At 38.1% G+C, this 23,692-nt stretch overlaps 1 protein-coding gene across 3 annotated transcripts in view; it reads left to right on the top strand.

Annotated features, from left to right (window-relative positions):
- Positions 1 to 23,692, top strand: part of CSNK2A1 (casein kinase 2 alpha 1) — a 49,654-nt gene that overhangs the window by 12,666 nt on the left and 13,296 nt on the right. For all 3 annotated transcript variants that reach the window (XM_033094656.1, XM_033094655.1, XM_033094657.1), the window contains exons 2-7: positions 15,164 to 15,374; positions 17,317 to 17,428; positions 19,434 to 19,535; positions 20,046 to 20,096; positions 21,209 to 21,268; positions 22,919 to 23,002. In XM_033094656.1, coding sequence (XP_032950547.1) covers positions 15,274 to 15,374; positions 17,317 to 17,428; positions 19,434 to 19,535; positions 20,046 to 20,096; positions 21,209 to 21,268; positions 22,919 to 23,002 — 510 coding nt within the window. In that variant the 5' untranslated portion in view covers positions 15,164 to 15,273. The remainder of the gene's footprint in view (positions 1 to 15,163; positions 15,375 to 17,316; positions 17,429 to 19,433; positions 19,536 to 20,045; positions 20,097 to 21,208; positions 21,269 to 22,918; positions 23,003 to 23,692) is intronic.

Raw genomic sequence — 23,692 nt, 5'->3', positions numbered from 1 at the left:
GATAATGTAATGAGTATGTGGAGGACTTTAGCTCCACAGAGGAAATACTTGACTCATTTTGGAGAGGTATGGAAAGGCTTCATCGTGGATGTAAAATTTAACTGATTCTTGAAGGATGAGTTGAGTAGGAGTTCTCCTAGCAAGCAGTATTGGAGGGCAGTGTAAAGGCACAAAGAAGGGGTGACGGGAGTATGTTCAACACTCATTCGCGTAACATTTTAAAAGTTTGTAGCTTTTTAAGTGTTTTGGAAGTATAAAGCTGTGCAGTAAAAATGTTAAGATAGAACACAGGTTGTAAAGTGATACCCAGATACTGACTGAACTGGAGATGGGACTAGTCAGGGTTTTCATTTCTGGTGTCAGTGTTGGTCAGTCTTTTTCCTCTAAGAATTTCACGTTTACTGGCATCAGGTTATGTTATCCTGTGTTTAGTTAGCTTGTGTTTTAGGACACCACATATGATAGGATTTTTCCCCTTTTTTAAATTTTATTTTCACATTGACATACAATGAAATTGATTCCTCTTTGTGTGTACAGGTCTATGAATTTTAACGCAAATAGATTCCAGTAGCTGCCATCACAACCAGGACACAGAACCCTTGGTGGTCACACCCAATCTCCCAACCCCATTTTCTTGCAACCACTATTCTGTTATCAGTTACTATACTTTTATCTTTTCAAGAATATTATAAATGTAATCAAACAATACATAATATTTTGAAACTAACTTTCACTTAACATACTGGTTTTGAGATTCGTCCAAGTTGTATCAACGGTTAGCTCCTTTTTATTGCTGAGTAGTATTCCATTGTATGGATGGACCACAGGTTGTCTATCCATTTAGTTAACATTCTTTGATTATGAATAAAGCTTCTGTAAATGTACGTGTATAGGCTTTCGTGAACATGAGTTATTTCTCTAGGGTAAATCCCTATGCGTGGGATTGCTGGGTCATGTGAAAACTGTAATTTTAACTTTATAAGAAAACTGCCAGACTTTTTCAGAATAGCTATACCATTTTGCATTCCTCCAGCAATATATGAGTATTGTTGCACATCCTCTCTAGCACCTAATATCGTTAGTATTTAATTTGTAGTTTTGAAATAATTTTAGATTTATAGAAGAGTTGCAAATATGGAATCCTCATATACCCTCCATTCAGCTTCCCCTAATGTTAACGTTTCCCATAACCATGTCACTTTATTAAAACTAAGAAGTTAGCGTTGATAACAATACTATTAATTATGGACTTTATTTGGATCTTACCAGTTATGTTGTTTTTCTGTTCCAGGATCCAGTCCAGGACATCACATTACATTTAGTCATCATGTCTCCTTAGTCTCCTCCAGTCTGTGACAGTTTCTCAGTCTTTCCTTGATTTTTCAAGACATTGACACTTTTAGAGAAGACTGGTGAGATTTGTAGAATATCCTTCAGTTTAGGTTTGACTGGTATTTTCTCATGATTAGATTGTGGTTATGGATATTTGAATACCAAGAAATGACTGTCCTTTTGATCACATCGTGTCAAAGGTATATGATGTCAACGCAACTTTAAAGATTAGTGATGTTTAGATAGCGGTTGCCAGGTTTCTCCCCTGTAAAGTTACTCTATCTTCCTTTCCATACTTAACTCACTAGAAGGGCTTTCCTAAGTCCAAACCACCTTCAAGGGGAAGAACACAGCTCCACCTCCTTGAGGAAGGCATATCAGATCGTTTTTTGGTATATGTTAAAACCACTGTAGTCATTAGTATTCCGGAGGAGATACTTAGAGGCTATGCAAATATCCTGTTTCTCCTAAAAGTTTTACTCAACTTTGTCAGCATCTGTCAGTAGATCTTGCCTGCAGCAATTACTCTGCTGGTCTAATGGTGATTTTCTACTTCTTTCGTTCTACATGTATAAGTTGGAATTCTTATTAAGGAAGATTTAAAAATAAAAAGTCTATGTAGTATGGACTCGTGGATATTTTATTCTTTGGGATTGCAATCTAATACTATCATTGTTTTATTATTCACATTGCTCAAGCTTTGGCAGTTGGAGCTCTTTTCATGTTGGCTCCCATGCCCCTTCTACTGCAGGATTTGCCAGGCTGTCTTGCATTTTTCCTGCCTCATCTTTAGAAGCAGCCATTTCTCCAGAGAGTCCTTGTTCCTTTTATTGGAGAAAGGTATTGAGAAACCAAGATTGGGGCACTAGTTATTCCCAGTGCTACTTACTGATACTGCTTCTGGGTGCTCTCAGTGGACAGACTAGGAATTTGCAGCCAGTAATGTCCACTCTTTGTGATGTACAGTTCTATGGGTTTTAACAATGCTTACAGTAATACGTTTTCCTCTATAGTATTACACAGAACAGTTTTATTGCCATGGGGCAGTCACCCATCTTATTTCTGTCTTTATGGTTTTGCCTTTTCCAGAATGTCATGTAAGTGGTGAAAATTCAATATGTAGATTTTGGGATCTGGCTTTTTCATTTAAAGTATATTTAAAATTCATCCATGTTGCTGTACAAATCAATAGTTTGTTTTCCATTGTGTGATTGTACCACTGTTTGTGTATCCATTTACCTGTTGGAGATCTTGATTGTTTCCATTTTCTTGCAATTATGAATAAAGCTGTGATCAAAATTCTAATGCTGGTTTTTGTGTGAACATAGGTTTAAGTTCACTTGAGTAAATACCTAGGAGTGGGTATGCTGGGTTGTATGGTTAAGTGTATGTTTAGCTTTATAAGAAACTGCCAAACTGTTTTTTAAGGTGGCTATATGAGTTGTGATAAAAAAAAATACGGTGAATGTTTAAATTAAAAAAAAATTTATTATAGTAAAAGACACATTGCCATTAATCCCTCTCAAAATACTCATCCATGTTTCGAACACACTTATCCCATCTTTCTCGCCACTTTCTGAAGCAGTTCTCTTTCGTGAGTGTCTTTAGTTGCGCTGTCGTGGCTGCCTCAATGTCTTGAATCACTTTGACTTTGGGGAAGAGCCAGAAGTCACCCGGTGCCAGCTCCGGTGAATAAGGTGGATGAGGACACACCATAATGTTTTTATTTGACAGAAATTGCCATACCAGAAGTGATGTGTGACACGAAGTGTTGTCATGATGGAGGATGAAACCGTTTGCCCATTTCATGTTAATACATTGTTCATGATCCATGATTTACAGCACACTTTAATATACCTTTTCTCAAGCATAGCTCATACCCAACTGACTGAACAAGTGGAAACTTGTCACACACTGTGACTAAGGCGCACATGCACTAGTGTATCTTCTGTGAAATGTCATCAGATCTTTTGCTCATTGTTTAATTGGGGTTTTTTTGTTTGTTTAATTGTTTTTTTTTGTTTTTGTTTTTTTGTGTTTTTTAATAAATTCTATTGGGGAATATTGGGGGACATTGTGTTTCTCCAGGGCCCATCAGCTCCAAGTCCAGTTGCGGTTTTCAGTCTTTAGTTGCAGGGGATGCAGTCCACCATCCCATGCGGGAATTGAACCAGCAACCTTGTTGAGAGCTTGCTCTCTAACCATCTGAGCCATCCTCCTGCCCCTAATTGGGTGTTTTGTTGTTGTTGAATTCTTTATATATTATAGGTTTAACTCCTTTTTTATATCAGGTGTGAGGTTTAAGTAGAAGTTCATGATTTTGCATGTGGATGTCCAAATTTTCCAAAACCATTTAAAGAAAAGATTATCCTTTCCTCATTAAACCATCTTTGTATCTTTGTCAAAAATCAATTGGCCATATTTGTGTGGGTCTATTTCTATACTCTCCATTCTGTTTCATTGATCTCTTATCCCTTTGCCAATATCACATTATTTTAATAACTGTAGCTTTGTAATAAGTCTTAAAATTGGATAGTGTGATTCCTCCAGCTTTATTTTTCTTTTTCAAAATTGTTGTGGTTATTCTGGTTCAGTTGCATTTCTTTTTTATTCCAGTCTGGCAGTCTTTGTCTTTTATCTGGAAATTTATTTCATTTATGTTTAGTATAATTAGCCATATTTCTGTTTAACTTTCTCTCTTATGTTGAGTTTTTTCTTATCTTTTCCTACTATTCTTTTGGATTCTTCTTATTCCATTTCTCTTCCCCCCCCCTTCCCTTTCTGGTTTGGAAATACATGGTATTTTTGTTCTGTAAGTAAATACCATCATAGATGTTATAACTTGGAGCCCAAACATATCAAAGTCTAGTATTAATCAGTAGTCAATGTTTATTTGAACTTTTCTATAAATTTTCCCTTTTTGCTCCTTATTTTCTCATTTAAACCTACCCAATGGGATTATTGTTCTTTATCTTCTTTTTTTAGAGATATTTACTGGATACAGAATTCTAATGTGGCAGTTTTTTCCTCAGCACACTGCAGATATTAAACTGTCTTGGTTTCATTTGTTGCTTTTGGAAAAGCAATTGTTCTCATGTTTCTATGAATGTAATCTGTCTTCTATGTTTGCTTTTCAGATTTCTCTTTGTCTTTGGTTTTTGGTTTTTGTTATTGTATGCTTAGTTGTAGATTTCTTTTTATTGTTTGTTATTTGTTGGCTTCTGGAATGTGATTGTGTCTGATTGCTTCTGGGAAATTCTCAACTGTTAAAACTAATGTTGCGTTTGCCCTGTCCTGTTTTTTTCTTCTCTTCTACCAGTTAAAAATATGTCAAACTTTTCACAGTATTATTCCTCTCTTATTTTTACATAGCTTTTACTTTTCTGCTACATTGTGGATAATTTCTAGCCTATTTTTCAGTTTATTAGTTTTCTCTTCAGCTTTGTTGAGTCTAATGTTAAATCAATCCATTTCAAGTTTTTTGTTTCTGAAAGTTCTGTTTTGTTCTTTAACTTTTTGAAATCTGTTACTTTTAAAAATGTCCTGTTCCCTGTTGATATACAGAAACTTATAAGCATACTTGTTTCATAGTTTGAATCTGGTAAGATCAGAAGTGTCTGTGGGTCTTTCCTGTTGTCTGTTTTTCTGCCAGTTTTTAATCTTGGAGTCTTTTCCTTCAGTGCATCATTATCTTTGATTACAAGCTGGATGTTGTATTTGAAAAGTTACTTGTAGGAATTGTTTGAAACCCACACATACATAGCAGGGTACTTTTCTCCACAGGGAGCTTACTTACTCATGTCAGATATCTGGACATTACTGGTCCAGGGACCACTTTAAAACAAGCTCCAGATCTGATGTTCCCCCCAAAGGGCTGTGTAATTCTTCCCTGGATCTTCACTCCCCATTCACTCCCCTGGATCTTCACTCCCCATTCACTCTCACCCTAAGGTTATCACTCTCTGAACTCTCACCTTTTTATGGAGAAGTTCTCCTTTTAGACTCTTCACCTTGTGAGGGCCCTAGGCTTTGGTTTCTGTTAGAATAAATTCTTATTTTCAGGGATCAACAAAGACCCTTTGGGCTTCCTTCCTTGTTTGCTTGCTTCTCTGGGTTCTCATTTTCTCTTCACTTTTGGCTATAATTGCTCATCTGTTTTATTTAAGAATGAGAGACAGAAAAGGGGAGAAGGTGTGAGTGTGTATGTGTGTGTGTGATCCATTTTTTTTAGTTGTTCACAGTGGGAAGGTTGACCCAAGTATATTAGCCCACCATTGTTGAAAACAGGAAAATTATTTGCAAAAATCTTGTGTTTTTACTTTGAAAACTGAAAAGCTCTACTCACACATTCAAGGATCATCTACACCCCCCAGTTACTTGTCCTGTTTAGACATTCTGCTCTGTGACCTCTGCTGTAAAGCCGATTTGTATGAGGAGTGGAGAAAGGAAGAGAAAGAGATTTGAATTGCAATGATTGTGAATTTATGATCTTTTTTTTTTTGAAGACACACACAGTAACAGCCAAGTAGAGTGCACTAGTATTCCCCAAATCAGATATAAAAGGGTTGTTGATCTGATGTGCTTCTTATAGGGGATAACAAGGTGTGTCAGCCTTTGGTAATTTCAGGGTCAAAATTACAGGTCTTTAAAATTCTTAACTTGCTTCAAGTATTGTGCTTTATAATTTCTTGTTTTAGTGTTCATGTGAGTAATTCCTGCGCATTCTTCAAAACTAAGCTTAGATGTTATTTTTCCCCAAATATTGAGGTACTCCATAAATATTTGCTGAATGAAGAATAATAGGTTGGTGAGTAACCTGCATTCCCTTTGATGCCTGCAGAGCACCCAGACTTAATCTTTCAAGCACTGATCACTTGAGATTGTAATAGTCTGTTTTCTTTGTCAGAGGGCAAAGATACTTTCTCTTTATTCTCCAGGGCCTAAATAAAGAATCCCTTCTTGGCAACAGGCACACATTTCCTGGTACATAGTAAATGTTCAATAAATACTTACTGAGTGAACATTCTGCTCTTGATTTAAAAGGAGAGAATAATCATTATGTTGTTTTGTACACCTGAAACTAATTTTTAAAAAAGAAGAGTATTGGAAATTAAGGCCAATATGGACATTTGAAACAAGTTTTACAGAGTATTAACTACTTTTTTGTGTTCACATGGCCTGCTAAGCAGTGCCATGTTTGAAAGGGGAAAAGGCAAGATTTTGTGACTCAATTCATCTGCTTCTACCAGGCAGGAACATATACACAGTTTTCTCCCCTGAGTTCCACAAATCCTGTTCTCTCTAACCAGTTTATGCTGATTACTAGGAAGAAGAGGTCGTTCTCGCCAGTAATGTGAAAAGTTGTTTTCCTCATATAACTGCTTTTCCTCTCTCAACAGGCAGTCCTCAGTTATGCAGAGAGTGTAATATAAGCACATTCCTCATTCTTTTTTTTTTAAAGATTTTATTGGGGAAGGGGCACAGGACTTTATTGGGGAACAGTGTGTACTTCCGGAACTTTTCCAAGTCAAGTTGTCCTTTCAATCTTAGTTGTGGAGCTCCTGGAGCAACTTAGCTCCAGGTCTAGTTGCTGTTGTTAGTTGCAGGGGTGCAGCCCACCATCGCGGGAGTCGAACCGGCAACCTTGTGGTTGAGAGCACACGCTCCAACCAACTGAGCCATTTGGGAGCTCAGCAGCAGCTCATTGACTTCATTCTAATTGTGGAGGGCGCAGCTTGCTGGCCCATGTAGGAATCGAACCCGAAGCGCCCCTCCCCCCCCCCCCCCCCCCCCCCCCCCGTTGCCCAGAGCTCGTGCTCTAACCAAGGAGCCACCTGTCCGCACTTCCTCATTCTTTGCTATAGAAATCTTTGTTCTGTCTGGATGGTTATGAGATCTTGTTCATTCACTATAGTTGATCTATGGTTGCCAGGAGGTTTTTTTTTAAAGATAAAGACCCTAATAAACATTAGGGTTACAAGAACTAATAAAACTGTAATACAGTTTGAAAATGGACTTAGCTTTTTAAAGTTCTGAAATAATCTTTTACAGTTCTAATGCTAGAAAATTCATTCTCTAAAAATACATTAGCGCAAATGACTAATCAGACTTGTGCAGTTTTCTGGTGTTAGACCATTTCCTAAACCTCTAATTTTCTTTTTAGTTGCCAGATTGAAAAACAGAAATCACATGGAAGAGATTAGAGGGAGAGACTGACTGAAGAGGGCAAGAGGGGTTTTTATTGAAATTAATTAGTTCTGTTACATTCCATTTTATGTCAGTAAAGTCTGATTGTGGCAGTGCGTATTTTAGCCTTACTGTTTAATGGAGTTTTCATTTCCTTGCATTTCATAAAGAACAGATCAAGCAGAACCATGTAATTGGCTTTGGTTATAGGTGTGGTCTGATTTTAGTAGGAAAACTTTTGTTGACAAGATCATTTTTCATAGTTGATTGGCTTCTGTTGGAGAAACATTGAACAAACAAAATGTAGCCATGTCTTCATGGTCAATTTGAGGACTTTTTAGATAGAAGTAGTGATCTGAAATGGTTAGCTACTAAAGTTAACACCTCCTTTATGCAGTTACACAGGAACAGTAAGGATTAAGTAAATGGAAATTATTAGGAAAGGTAATACTTTTTCTGTAAGTCAGATTTTCAGGTGTACTTGTATGATGAGCAGTGGAAAGGAGAATTGACCTTTCAGGATATTCAGCATTTAGGCACTTTTCCAAACTTTCAAATAAGCTGTTACAAAAATTGCTAAAGTAAAGTTTCTCCACTATTCTCTTAATTTTAATTGTTGCGGGGAGACTAGTCTTCACGGTTGCCCTGTTATTTAATAGAAAAAGCTGTAATAATGGGAGGGAGAGAGAGCAAAGGGAACAATTACTCAAGAATCCTTGACTTGGTCTTCCAGTTCCCCTAGCTGTGTACCAGATGACCAGAAGTGTTTAGGGCACCCTACGTTTTGGAAGCAACTTCATTTTCTTTTCATTTTTTTAAAAAATAAACCACCATTGATTGATCAACAAGTAAAATTTACTGTGCGTCCTACAAAATGCAAAGCCTTGAGCTGTGTACTATAAAGTAAAAAGATAAATCAGACGTGATCTTGATTCGGGCAGCTAAGAGTCTACTAGGGAAATTAAGATTTGAAGACTACTGTATACGAGGTGTAGAAAGTGTTAAGCTCTGTAGGAATGAAAAGACTTGAACCTTGAAGGTCAGCCAACTTGACTTGGAACCCCAACTCCGTTTCTGCTGGAGATTCTTGGTCAAGCTCCTGAGCTTTACTTAGGCTGTTTTCTTCATCTGCAGATTAGGGAAGGAAATGCCTGCCTCATAGAATTGCTGGGAGGGTTAGATATTTAAAGCTGAAAAGCTCTTTCAGCTCGACTTGTGATATGTAATTGCTTATTTGGTATCCTTTTTTAATGTCTAAAAGCTATTTTAACCTCATGTCCAAAACCTGACTTGTGAGCTCTCTTCCAGAATGTTTTCTATTTCCGTGAATGGCATCAACAGTCTATCTAGCTAGAAATTTAAAACTCAACCTCCCGCTCCTTACCCCATTATCTAATCCACCCAGAGCTATTTGTTTTACACCATAAAGTTTGTTCCAAGTAGTAGTCCACTTACCTCCATTGCGACCACCATAGGTAAAGCTTTCATCATCATCTCTCTCACACAACAACCTCCTGTCTCTCCTTAGCTCTATTCTCTCTACCTGTCCCACACCCTGCCAAAGCAGACTTTCGTAAATTACATGTTGGGTCACTTTTCTGTTTAAAACTCTTCGATGAATTTCCAGTATCCTTAGTCTGCAGATAAATTCTTAAAGGCATATTTGTCTCACCTTTGTTCTGCCTTGCTTGTTGTTATATATTTCCAAGGCCTAGCATAGTAGTACTTTTTCATACTATAGGCTCGTATATTTAAGGGATGAAAAAGGAAGGAATGTATGAAAGAACCAAACCAATAATTGAGAAATTTAGGCTGTCCCTCCCTGTATTTCCTTCCTGTTGGGCTGCATGTGAATATACATGCATATTTTCAGAGGTGCAAGTGAAATACTGTTTCTGAATAAAATGTTTATCTTTGATGATGTCTTTTTCCTGTCTTCGCCCCTCTTTATTCCCATCCCATCACCCTCCCGCAGCCCTCTTTGCACCCTTTTATTGATCTGAAGTTGCTGAGCTACAGTTCAAGAACCCATTATCTTCTCCCCATACAGTTAATGAAGGCCAACCATTTCAAATTTGTGTGATTGACTCTCTTACTATAAGCTGATTGTTTGGTATGCATGAGAGTTACGTGAAGCACCCTTTGGGGTACTGCAAAATACTGTCCTCCCAGTGGAGAATCAAGTCCACCAGTTCATAATTAGGTTCCAGCTGATGAGACACAAAGCTGCAAGGGTCAAACAATCAAACAAGTATTTGAGTTTCAGTGGTAAAGTCTTGCTCTGCTCTTCACAGAGAATGCCAGGGCCTTTAGAGAGCAGAGGAAGACTGGATGGTAAGCGTGTGACAGACACTCATGGGCTAGGAAATGGGAGTTGGGAGATATTTTCCACGTGAGTCAGGTGGTTTAAAGGAGAAGTGAGGTCTCATTTTGTAATGTCATGTCTACCTATCAGTTGCCCTCAGAGGCTGGGAAGTATTTTAAAGAAAACTGAGGATGAAGACTATAAAGTCTTTTAAAGATAGATTTCTGTTTATTAGTTTTCATTAAAGAACTATGGCATAGTAATAATTTAATAATAATTTACATGTGTTTGGTGTTTTTGAGCCCTTTCTGGAAGATACTCTCACTTGATCTTCTCTTCAGTCTGCAAGTGCAGTTAGGAGGTTTCATAAGTGAACCAAAGCTGGAAGAAGCCCAGCAGAGGTCCACCTAGGGATTTGAAACCAGGACTCCACTGCTTGTTTCATCACCCTATTGCATCTGATCCCAGTTACTAAATTTGTGTTGATTTACAAACTTCTTAAGCTAATAGGGGAAGGGCTTTGAGATCCACAGGTAAAGGTTGTCTTCTAATAAGGTTTAAAATAGCAACCAAAAGAATAAAATGCCTATAAAGGAATATCGGAGACCGAAGAGAAAGATACTGTTTTTATCAGATAAGAAGCTAAGAATTTAGAAGTTGAGTATCATTAAAAGTCATAAATACCTAGGGACAATATTTCTACTGGTTTCAGCTGTTGTACTGTTTTGGCTGTTTATGTATACACACACACACACACACACACCCATACACCCATACCCATCTTCTCAGTGTCTTGGTGTTGTCAATGTAGACATAATAGCCCCCCAGAAGGGAGCAGTCCTATAGCATAAATGACCTTGTTTCTTTGGAAAGAACAAAAGTTACCATCAGTGTCTGCTTTCTGGTTTTTTGCTTGTTTGTATGTGTTTTATACTTAACTGATATTAGGTAAAGGTAAATTAGGTTACTGTCACCCTGGTTGTTTTATAAAACCAAGGAATGAATATTTGGAAATAATTTCAAAGACTGTTTTCGTTCACATTTAATAAGTATTTTAATAGTTTTATTGTTTTCGGGCTATTTAAATTTATACTCATGGGACCCCAGTGTTGAACAGAGGCAAGTTACAGGGGTTTTATGAATGAGAGATTTCATGAGTAGATAATACGAGGTGTGATCAAACAATACGGTGAATGTTTAAATAAATAAAAAAATTATTACAGTAAAAGACACATTGCCATTAATCCCTCTCAAAATACCTGTGTTTCAAACACACTTATCCCATCGTTCTTGTCACTTTCTGAAGCAGTTCTGGAAGTCCTCTTTCGTGAGTGTCTTTAGTTGCACTGTCGTGGCTGCCTTGATGTCCTGAATCATTTTGACTTTGGGGAAGAGCCAGAAGTCGCCCGTTGCCAGCTCTGGTGAATAAGGTGGGTGGGGACACACTGTAATGTTTTCATTGACAAATTGCCATAGCAGAAGCAATGTGTGACGTGGAGGGTTGTCATGACGGAGGATGATTTACAGCACACTTTAAAATACACCTTCTCTCGGGGTGGCCGGTTAGCTCAGTTGGTTAGAGCGTGGTGCTAATAACACCAAGGTTGCCGGTTCAATCCCCACATGGGCCAGTGTGAGTTGCGCCTTCCTTAAAAAAAAAAATCTACTTAATAAAATAACATAAAAAATAAAACACACCTTCTCTAACCATAGCTCACACCCGACTGCCCCAACAAGTTGAAACTTGTCACACCCTGTTATTAAGGTTCCAAACACTGCTCCCCGTATTGAAGATCCCTGCTTTTCTGTTGGATGGCGCTTGGCAGCAGCATTTACCGTATTTGTTGATCACGACAGAAAGGCTATGGTTTACAGGGGTATCACTTCTCGTGTGGCAATTTCTGTCAAATAAAATCATTACTGTGTGTCCTCATCCACATTATTCACTGGATCTGGAACTGGGCGACTTCTGGCTCCTCCCCAAAGTCAAAATGACCATGAAAGGTAAATGTTTTGAATTGACTCAGGGACATTGAGCAGCAACAACAGCGCAACTAAAGGCACTCACGAAAGAGGACTTCCAGAACTGCTTCAGAAAGTGGCAAGAACGATGGGATAAGTGTGTTTGAAGCAAGGGGGCGTATTTTGAGAAGGATTAATGGCAATGTGTCTTTTACTGTGATAGATTTTTTTTAAATTGAAACATTCACTGTATTTTTTGGTCATACCTCGTACGTGGATCTTTTGATCTCATGTATTGTGGGAGAGTATCACTGATTGTGTTTGTCATACTTCCAAGTACAGCATTAATCCCCAACCCAGTCTCACTTGCTCTCTGAACGCTTCAAGCCACTGAAACCATGGGCATAAGAAGACATCTCTTCTGGCTACTACTCTTTGGGTATGGTAGCTCAACTCCATCTTCAGTACAACAGTGGAAAGACATGGAGTTGTTGTAAACAGGTCTCTTAGAGCTCTCACATAGGCACAGTTCTAAACAGTTCACATTCATTAACTAACTGAATCCTCATCACAAACCTATGAGGTAAATACAGTTATCCCTATTTTATAGTCTGGTTGAATGTCAGCTCTTCTACCTGTGTGTCCTTTGGCAAATTACTTAACCTTTCTTTACTTCAGTTTCCTCATCTGTAAAATGGGGAAAATGATAACTTTTCTCACAACTTAATGTGGTGAGGAGTAAATGAAATCCATTTAAAGCACATAGTGAATGTGCATATATTGCTGGCACATAGTGAGCACTTGTAGATGTTAGCTGTTGTCATCTAACTAGTTTATGACTGTATGACGAAAGAAATCACTATCACAACAATCAGTATTAAGTAGCTATGTGATTGTGGGTAAGTTTTCCGGTTTTCTTATACCCATTTTTTTTTTTTCCTTATACCCATTTTTTAAAACCTTTTATTTGGAAGTAACTTCAAATATGCATGAACAAAAATAAAAATAATACAAATAAAGACACTAAACAAAAGACAAAATAAATTGGACTTCCATCAAAATTAACTTTTGTGCATCAAAGGACACTAACAGGATGAAAAGGCAGCCTACCCAATGGGAGAAAATATTTGCAAATTGTATATCAAGGAATTAATAAACAAAATATATAAAGAACTACAACTCGACAATCAAAAAAAAAAAAAAACCCCAATTAAAAAATGGGCAAAAATCTTGAATCTCTCCAAGGAAGGTATATAAATGGCCAATAAGCACATGAAAAAAATGCTCAGCATCACTAAGTATTAGGGAAATGCAAATCAAAACCACAGTGAGATACCACTTTATACCTGTTAGGATGGCTCCTATAAAAAAATAAATGCTGGCAGGTATGGAGAAATTGGAAACCTTGTTTCCAGTTCCTATCAGCCTGGCTGATAGGAATACAAAATGATGCAACCACTGTGGAAAAGAGTATGGTGGTTCCTCAAAAAATTAAACATACAGTTACTATATATATGGTCAAGCGATTTCACTTTGGGTACATACCTAAATGAATCGAAAGCAGGAACTCCAAAAGATATTTGTACACCAGTGTTCATAGCAGCACTGTTTACAATAGCCTAAAGGTGGAAAGAACCCAAGTGTATATTGAGGAATGAATGAATAATCAAAATGTGGTCTATACATACAATGGAAATATTCAGCCTTAAAAAGGAAGGAAGTTATGGCATATGGTACAGTACGGATGAACTTTGAACACATGCTAAATGAAATAAGCCAAACATAAGAGGACAAATATCCTATGAGTCCACTTAAATGAAGTACCTAGAGCAGTCAAACTCTTACAGACAAAAAAATAGGGTGGTGGTTATAAGGTGCTGGGGGGAGGAGGGAGTTGGTGTTTAATAGGAATAGTGTTTCAGTTTGGGATGCTGAATAATCCTAGAAATGGAGGGTGTGGTGATGGTTGCACAGAAGTGAATGTACTTAATGCAACTGAACTGTACACTTAAACGTGGTTAAATTGGTGAGTTTTATGTATATTTTATCACAATTTTTTTAAATATATGTTTCAACAACAAAAAAATAGTACGAAAAACATCTGTATCTCCTTTAGCCAGATTTACCTGTTGTAGTATTTTATTTACCCCATTTGCTTTATCGTGTGTGAGTGTGCTCTTAAGTATACCTACTCTATCATCTAAATTCCAGTTTTATCATTTGATCTCGATAGTATTGTTTTTTAATAACATTTCCCCCCTCCAGTACAGGATACAGTCTAGGATAGGACATTGTGTTTAGTTGTCATGTCTTTTTAGTCTTCCTTTGTCTTTTATAATATTGACATTTTTGAAGAGCACAGCACCACCCTCACCCCCACCCCTCAATAGAATCGTCCTCATTTTCTGTTTGTCCAGTGTTTCCTTTTAAGTAGATTGGGGTTACACAGTCTTGGCCAGAAAACTGCATAGGTGATGATGTGTTCTCCTCAGGTTATGGCATCTGGAGGCTTGATACATTTTTAAAGGTATTGTGACAGGAATCAACAAATGCTACAGGAAAAGGAAACTTAGTTTACCAATTTGGTAGAAAGCATATTTCTAAAATTTCACTAATTTTCTCTCAAATTTTGCATTAGTTCAGCCAATATGTATTACTGGTTTCTGCCAGTTTTTATTAAGCTTGCTACTGTATTAAACCAAGGGGAAATTACTGATTTCTGTTTTTTAAATTTAGTGAAATCAAGTGTGGCTTTCAAATGGTGGCCAAGGGTTTGCTGATTATTACATAAGGTTCCCAAATGATTTGGATCAATCTAAAATGACATTGAACTTCGATGTACGAGAATGAGTCTTTATTCCCCGTTCCTGGTTTTATCAAGTATTAGTCAGACTGACGGTTTGTACTCTTGGCTTTGCCACAATTGCAGAGCCTTTTAGCACACCTACTTGAGCTGTAGAAAGTTGCTGAAAGGAAAGTACTGTTCTTGCCAATCTTTTTTGTAGAATGTGTAAGTGCTAGTAATGCTGATGGGTCTACCCTCAATGCCATTTTCCCCTTCCAGGCTATCTTATAAAGAGCATCCAAACTTTAGACGAGGAGGTAACAAACTACTTTGCAGAATAGGAGTAGGGCTAATACATGTTTGAGTTTCTTGGGGTTGTGTTTTGGGGTGTTTTGGGTTTTTTGGGTTTTTTTGGTGTTTTTTTTCATGTTACAGGAAACACTGTGGTTGGCACAGTTGGGATATATTCATTGATTTAACAGGTAGGAGAGCCAGAGGTATATTTGAGGCTATTGTTGTAACTTGATTTTATTATCTTCCCATATGCTTTAAAAAAAATAATTCCTTGGCCTTTGTGCATTTTGTTTCTGCAGTTTGAAGAACACAGGTCTGAAACAAGGTCTTACCCCCGCAGCCGCCTCTGAACACAGTAACTGCCAGATCTCCAAACACCAAGTCCAGCTTTGTCGCCAACCTGTCTGACATGTCGGGACCCGTGCCAAGCAGGGCCAGAGTTTACACAGATGTTAATACGCACAGACCCCGGGAGTACTGGGATTATGAGTCACATGTGGTGGAATGGGGGTAATTGTTTCCTTTTACTTCATTATACTCACCCAAAGGGCTGACTCTTGTGGATTTGTTGAGTAATTTATGTCAGGAAACCTCCCTGACTGTGCATTTATGAACCTCAAGATCGGAGTCTGATTTGTGTTTTCTGCAGTGAAGAATCAAGGTATTGCTTTGGCAAATTAACAGTTTTGATGGCCTTGTCATTTAAGAATCGTTTCAGTCTCTTCTTCTTCCCTCTGATTTATATATATATATGCAAAGCTAGTAACAGGGAGTAACCTATCAGCTTGCCTCAGCTAAGGGCTTTGCAGTTAGGTGAGAATTAATACTTGGGAGACTTTGAAAACACCAAACTCTAACGTAAAGTATTTTTGAAGTCGGAGAATTTTGCCCCATGATGATAATAAAGGATGAAACAGTTCTCCAGAAAGGTGTTCGCTTTCTATTGAGAAGCAAAATTAAACCCTTAAACATTTGCCCTTATCACAAGACTCGACATATGTAACATGTAATTCAGCCCACAGTCTATCTAGAACAGTTGCAGTCTGCCTGAACAGTTGTGTTGGCCCTCTTAATTCTCTGTGCAGTCTCATTTGGATGTTTGTATTTCTTGTCCCAACATAGTATATATTTAGCAGGTCATACTTTTTGTCATAAAAGCATTTTGACATTCAAATACAAAAGAAAGCAATTTGAAAACTCAAAGCTACAGCTCCCATAGGCTACATTTCATATGCGATGTCCATCACTTACAAGTGTATAAATACAGCCTCCCCAAATTGTCATGGTCAGGCATGATTGGGCCGTGACTCTTACCAGTAAGTACGTTGAGTCTGCACAAAGAGGCACCGTGGACTTCAAAGATACCGTCAAGAACCAGTGGCACAATACCAATAAATATTATCATTATTGATAATCTAACAATTCCCCTTATGTCACAGGTTTTGGACTCTAGGAATACCTGTTTTACTACAGAAATTTCAACCATTCTATTCAAATTGAGTGCTTTGCACTTAGTTCTGCTTAAATGTCACTAAACAGCCCTTTTGAGATTTTTGCCATGGTGCTATTTGGTTGCTTGCATTTGTTTTCTATGCCCTCCCACAGGAGGAGAACTCAACCAGAACTAAGAGCTTCCTTCCTCTAGACCTGCCATGATTATTGTGTTGTTTGTCCTTAGTACTCTTTGCGTTCCTCTTCATTCACTCTTCTTTTTAGCTGCTTGTGGAGAATGAATGACTTATTTGTTACATGTTGGATTCTCAGTGTCTCCAGCAGGAGTAAATAGAATTTAGGCCTTATTAAAAGGACTGTGTTTGTCATTTAGAGCAAAGTCCTGTAAGTTGTAAGCAGAGGCAGAGAGAAAATGTTGGCATTTCCCTTATTTTTATCTCTGTCGCTTAATGGTCATGAAATATGGGTAAAAGTAGAGGAAAGGATGCCCAACTATGGTTCATGACCTGTAGTGCGATTTGCAAACTATATTACATGGACTGTCTTCAGAGCTTGACTTGGAGAGCAAGTGGGAGGTCAAACCTGTATGTTTGAAAACCACTTACGTGCAAAGAAGCCCATTAAAAATCAGCTGCTCCCCAGGTGTGGTTGAATTGAAATATTCTTCTAACATGTATTCACATATTGCTAGGTACAAACAACACTGGGCCAGGCACTAGGGGACAGGAATATATAAAAATTATTCTCCAGGGAAAGCTGTCTGTTGTTGGAGACAAGCATACATACAAACCCTAATGTAAGTCAGCTATGTGTGACATGCCAGTAGAGATGTAAACAAGTCATGATTTGAAAGAAGAATTGAAAGGCTTTCATTTTTCTAATTCTAGGATTTGGAACAGACACACATTTTTAATTGTCCCAATTAAAAAGAAACCAGTTTGGAATTCTTTAAAATAACTTATTTTTTAACCATTGTGACTTTGACTCTTTTTGTTCACAGAAATCAAGATGACTACCAGCTGGTTCGAAAATTAGGCCGGGGTAAATACAGTGAAGTATTTGAAGCCATCAACATTACAAATAATGAAAAAGTTGTTGTTAAAATTCTCAAGGTGAGTACAAGAATAGAGAGATGATAATTTCAGAGGTATAATATTTGGAATTTAGATTTGTTTTAAGTAATAGTAACGCTTTCTTTAAAGTAGCATTTGAAAAGGTTTTTTGGAGGGCTTTAACACCTTTATTTTATTATATCCTCTGAAATCAGGAGAGGTCTTCATTTGACAGATCAGGAAACTAAAGCAAGGGGAGTGATTTGACTCAAGTCATACAACTAGATTGTGGCAGAGGAAGGGAGTAAAAGTTCAGTCTTCTCTCTCCTAGGTCTAATGCTGATTGGATTGCCTAATACTGATTTTCTCTATTTTTAGCTCTATTCCATGCTTTTATTCTCAATAAGTTGTTACCTCTACTGTGTAAAGACGAGCAGTCACAAGTGCAGGCCTTCACAGGGCAGGCAGATGACATGCAGCTAGTCTGGTGTGAGTGCCCATGCTGAGAGTTGAGTGGGTACTGCAGCAAGTGCTCCAGCTCCAGCTGATTATTGCCCTGCAGTAGTGCAAGGCAAGTGTTGCTTGATACTTTTTTATAAAAACAAGCCACAAATTTATATTTGTTTATCAATTGCCCTGATTTCTAAATGTTGGCTCAAGATTTTTTTAAAACACTGTACAGATCCTAACTCAGTGGGTCAAAGTGTGTCCTGGGAATGTACATATTAAAAAAAAATCCAGGTTAAAATCCAGATTGTTGATCATCAAAGTTTAGTCGCCACCAATCTTGTTAATGAAGAGATGATAATATGTTTAAAACAGTTTCTGAGAATTGTATGTAGCATGTCAGTAATCTGAGGTGACTGACACACTAGGAAAGACCTGCATGGTCCGGTACAGCAGGCATGGGTCACATGTGGCTACTGAGCATTTGAAATGTGGCTGGTCCAAATTGAAATACGCTGTAAGGATAAAATATACTAGATTTCAAAGGCTTAGTACCAACAAAGTATATTACGTTGCTCATTAGTAATTTTTCATATTGATTTACACGTTAAAATAAGATTTTGAATATATTTTGTTAAATATTTTTTTAACGTGGGTACTAGAACATTTAAAATATATGTGGCTTGCATTGTATTTCTTTTGGACCAGCGCTGTTGTTTTAGACTATATAGAAGGGAGGCTTTGTGGAGGCGGTCCAGTTGGACCAAAGTCCTCAGAAAAATGAAAAGGGTTCTGTACCACAAGAGATGTGAAAATGATAGGTGAGGACAAAGGAATGTGAAAGATATACTCAAGCGGCTCAGCAAAGTGGTCTTTTTACAATAGAGGGAAAGGTTTATTTATAGGAATATTGATCATAAGTCTAGACAGATAGTGTGTGTTATGTCCAAGCCATATTGTGAGATCTTTTCATGTATTTCATGTGATTCTTACAACAACCTTATGAGATTGGTACTCTTGTTGATCATTTTACCTGTTGATCATTTACCTGAAAGGCTTAGAGAGGTTATGTCACTTTCCCACAGGCACGCAGCGAGCAGGTAATGAAAGTAGGATTTGTACTAGGCAATCTCGACTCCAGACCCACATTTAGCCCACAGGGTTATGCTGCGTAAACATGGTTTGTTCATCCTTCCTGTCGGTCCTGATTCTCTCACCTCTGTTGGGTATTTATAGACTTAGAGGGAGGAATAGAAAGAGCCCATGTTTGATCCCAACCGATAAAAAGATTTTTCAGGATGTACCTTAATCTTACTAACCACTTCTTTTCATAGTTTGTATAGTTATAAAAAGTTAACATATATAGACTGATGATTGGAATGAAATGCTGATTCTGCAGAGGTCTGGTCTTTGGAATGGAAATCTTTTTATTTCAAGTCAACATTTGCTAAGTATTTGCAAGGTGCCTGGCACAAGGCTAGGAGAAGGGGGTTCAGAGATGAGTCAGACACATTTCCTTCCTTCAAGGAGCTCATAAGTAAGCCATTTATGTATTATATTACCTGTTGAAATACCCCGAAAACTTTACCCTTTCACTGATGTACTTTTACCCTTTCAGCCAGTAAAGAAGAAGAAAATCAAGCGTGAAATAAAGATTTTGGAGAATTTGCGAGGCGGTCCCAACATCATCACACTTGCAGACATTGTAAAAGACCCTGTGGTGAGTATAATAGGTGTTAGCAAGGCCCACTAGGGCTGAAGTGTTTGCCTAGAGCACACAGCTGGCCTTTCTGTTCCCCCCTCTACTGTGAAGTCCTGCTTTAAAAGTGCTTAATCAGTTATACCATTTAACTAGCTTGGGTCTTTCTTTCAAAGAGACCTCCACCCACAGACTATTTCTTATTCTTCTAGGCTAAGAGACTGATAGCACTGGAAACTGAAATGTGTTAATCCATTTTGCAAACTCAGGTCCGATGCCGATGGGCGATGGGTGCATTGTCGGGCTGCCTAGAGCCTGGTGAGACTTCAGCTCCATGTCTTCTGTTTGAAATCCATCCCCAAAATGACCTAAGTGTGGTGATGATCAGAGCGGGGAGGGCTTGTAGCAATAGAGGGTTTCCTGCTACTGAGGCGAGGACTGCCAAATTCACCATGTAGCATCTGCAAACATTGTGCCCGCTAAAGCTGCAAGGGCTATTGCTAATGTGTGTTTTCTTTTTCTTTCCCCTAGTCACGAACCCCTGCCTTGGTTTTTGAACACGTAAACAACACAGACTTCAAGGTATAACATATAACCAACCACTTCAAGCTGCGGGTTTTTAGACCACATAGAAAGCCTTTTAGGGATGTTACTATTAGAAGAGCTTCCTTCTAATTTGCTTAAAAAGAGCTTTTCATCTTCACAGTGTTAAATTTTAAGATAGAAATACTCCTGTACAAATTGTCCACTTTCGAGATCTTGGTATTTTGCCCTTTTATTTGTTTTGTGCTCTTTTTAATGAGGAATAATGTTTACTTCTCACCACCTTTACCATTCATTTGACAGTTGCTGCTGATGTCAAATCTAATGAAACAATAACACATGTTCAGTCAGAATCTGGCCTAGGGTATTTCGCTTTAAAATGACAGTGTTCAGGAGGAATGTATTGTGTGTGGAAAAGCAAGATTTGTTTATACCTTAGGATTCCTCAGAAACTCTCAGCTTTAGATCTTAAAAAGGAATGGGTGAGGAAGGGTGTCGTAAATTCTGGTACAACACAAACCTCTACAACAGATAATGTCTCACTTCCAGCCCATCCAGCGGGCCCACTTATTTCAAACATTTCTCAATTCCAGTATAACAGAAGAATCCACATTTTTGGGTTTCAAGTTGTAAAAGTATTTGACTTGCCTTTAAGCCAGTCTCAAGAATGTTCGGTATCAATAAGTGGGTGAATTCTTTTGCTGAGAGAAGGAAAAAAAAGGAAGAACTGTTTTAGAATCAGAATAACTTCAAAGAAAACATTGTCAGAGCATGTCATTAACCATTTAATGATATATATGCATGTTTTTTTAAAACTGCAACTCTTTGGAAATTAGAAAGGATACGTAACAGTTGTTCAGAGTTTACCTTCAAATTGGAACAAGAATAGTTCTGTTAAATTGGCTTGACAGATTTGTATAGCTTCAGCAATACAATTTTAAGTAACTCTTCACTTTTACATGTAGAGTTGAAGACCCCAAGTGTCTCTTTAAAGTGAATGGTATGTTGGAGAAGTAGAGACTGGTATAAGGACAGATCTTGGAATGATGGCAAATGAGCCAAGTCTTGGTTTGAATTGCTACAAATGAGGATGAGAAATTGCTTTCCATCAGTAGTGTTTCATGGCTCAAATGTTGCATTTTCTTTAACAGCAATTGTACCAGACGTTAACAGACTATGATATTCGATTTTACATGTATGAGATTCTGAAGGTAAGGGAACCTTGAATACTAAATATCTTTAGGTTCATCTTCCTTTGTTAAATAACCCAAATGGCTATAGAAAAGCCAGTGGATTAACTTTGTAAAATATGTTAAAAGAAGGGGCCTCTTCATCTATCTAAGTTTTTAATAAGTTGCTAGCATCAGAATTCTTCTGCTAATGTAAGGATTATGAGATAGGTTTTAGTAAGTATAATTTAGAATGCTCTGGAAAGGGTACTTAGAAGAGGGCTGAGACCCCTTAAATATTTGTAATCTCTGTCTTACTTCTGTAAAAGTTAACAATTAAGTTGTCCAAACTTGTAAAAATAAGCTCCTGATGTCTTGGTTTCTGGTATACTTTATTTCACTTAAAGTTGAACACATGAAACATTAAACTCAGCTGTCAAAGGGTCATTGTCCTAAGGATTATGTAAATCTCTGCTTGAGATTGCTAATTTAGAGTGGACTTTGATTTCTAAAGTGGAATCACCAAATATCTTGCTCCTGGTAGTCACAAGGTCAGCTTTATAGATGAGAAAATTGCTAAGAATTGGCTCAAGTTTCTTACTAACTGAGGGTTGGATTAAAGCCTGCATTCGAACCTTAGAAGTACCCTGAAGAGACTGTGCCAGCAGAGATATTTGATCTTTCCATTGGCTTATGTAGTCTTGTGGCAAGCAGGACTTCACAGACTTAAGGATATGCTTGCCTAGCCCTGGGAACCGTAGGAACGCAAGTTGCCCTTTGGGAAGGACAAGAAGTTGGCCAATGACATCAGCTGACTTAAAGGCTGGGATTGGCAAACCCCAAAGGTCATGCCATTCAGTTCACCTTAGTTTGAGATTGAACATGGTTTTTAAATTGGATTTGATGTCATAAATCAGAAGTTGGCAAACTTCCTTATAGGGATAAACAGTAAAATTTCTGGCTTTATGGGCGGTAGGGTCTTTCTCACTACTCAGCTCTGCTGTTGTAATATGAAAGCAGCCACAGCATGCAGACAAATAGGTGTGGCTGTGTTCCGATAAAACATTCACAGAAGCAGGCAACAGGCCATATTTTCTCCTTTTCTTCTTCTTCTTCCCCTATTAGTTTCAGGTGTACAAAACAATGTAATAGTTAGACATTTATACCCCTCACAAAGTGATAACCCCCCTCCCCCAATCCCCTACCCCTCTGACATCGTATATAGCATTACAGTTCCACTGACTCTATTCCTTACACTGTACTCCACATCCTGTGACTATATACATATATAAAATTATAGTTCACGTTCATTATTCAGCTTCAGATGTACGCTGCAGTTGTCAGGCTGTGTTTTCTCCTTTTGATGAGGCTGTTTGTGAAAATAATCCAGGCTTTGGGTAAGGAGGAGAAAATGGAAGTGATGCAGTTGGTGTATGCTTTGTGTCTTTTTGAACAGAAAGGATGTTGAAACAACTGCAAGAACAGAACTTGAAGTTCAGAGGCCATGAGTTAGACTGTGGGATCTTGAACAAGTCTCTGATGAATAGCTGTGGGAGTGATTGTCCTAACTTTGACTCCTAGGGGTGTTGTGAAGCTAGAAGGAAAACTATGGAGGAAAAAGTAAAAGACTTTAATTAAAAAAGCACTCGTATGCAAACTTACTCTTTCCTTTCTTACCTGTTCCTTTCACAGGCCCTGGATTATTGTCACAGCATGGGAATTATGCACAGAGATGTGAAGCCCCATAATGTCATGATTGATCATGAGCACAGAAAGGTAAAGTGGTAGATAATTGGCAAGTCTTTATCATGATGATAGACTGAACAGCCTAGCATCTGTCACAGTTCCTGGCACCTGTTAGGCACTTGACAAATATTTGGTGAATGACTGAATGAACATCAGAATGTTTAAACCCTTATTCACTCATATTCCTAAGAATACTATCAAGAAGAAAACAGATTAGTGTGGTGGGCAAAACACTTAATTTTGGGCAGAGAATCTGGCTTCTTGTTTTATTTATTGAATATCCAGTATCTTAGAAAACTACTTTCTCATTTGCCTCCTCTTTCTTGCCTGTACAACAGGTATAATGATATTTGCCCTGCATGGCACTACCGTGTTCCCCCGAAAATAAGACCTAGGCAGACCATCAGCATTAGAGCATTAGAGCTGATGGTCTGCCTAGGTCTTATTTTCGGGGGAACACGGTAGGTTGTTGTGAGAATTAAGTGTGCACAGTTGGAAATGGATGAAATAGTCAGAAAATGCTGATACTTATTTGCAAGTGTCATGAGGCCCCTGAGCTCTACATGTGCTGTTAATGAGAGCTGCACTGACCACGTGCTTGCCTTTTCTTTTAAGGAGGGCGCAGCTCGCAGTGGCCCATGCGGGTACTGAACTGGCAACCTTGGTGTTTTTAGCACCACGCTCTGACCAACTGAGCTAACTGGCTACCCCCTGACCACG

Source organism: Rhinolophus ferrumequinum, chromosome 23 (genome assembly GCF_004115265.2).
Source record: "Rhinolophus ferrumequinum isolate MPI-CBG mRhiFer1 chromosome 23, mRhiFer1_v1.p, whole genome shotgun sequence".
In the NCBI taxonomy this organism is placed as follows: domain Eukaryota; kingdom Metazoa; phylum Chordata; class Mammalia; order Chiroptera; family Rhinolophidae; genus Rhinolophus; species Rhinolophus ferrumequinum.
The sequence above is the reverse complement of the archived record's forward strand: the minus strand, read 5'-3'. Positions and strand labels throughout refer to the sequence as shown.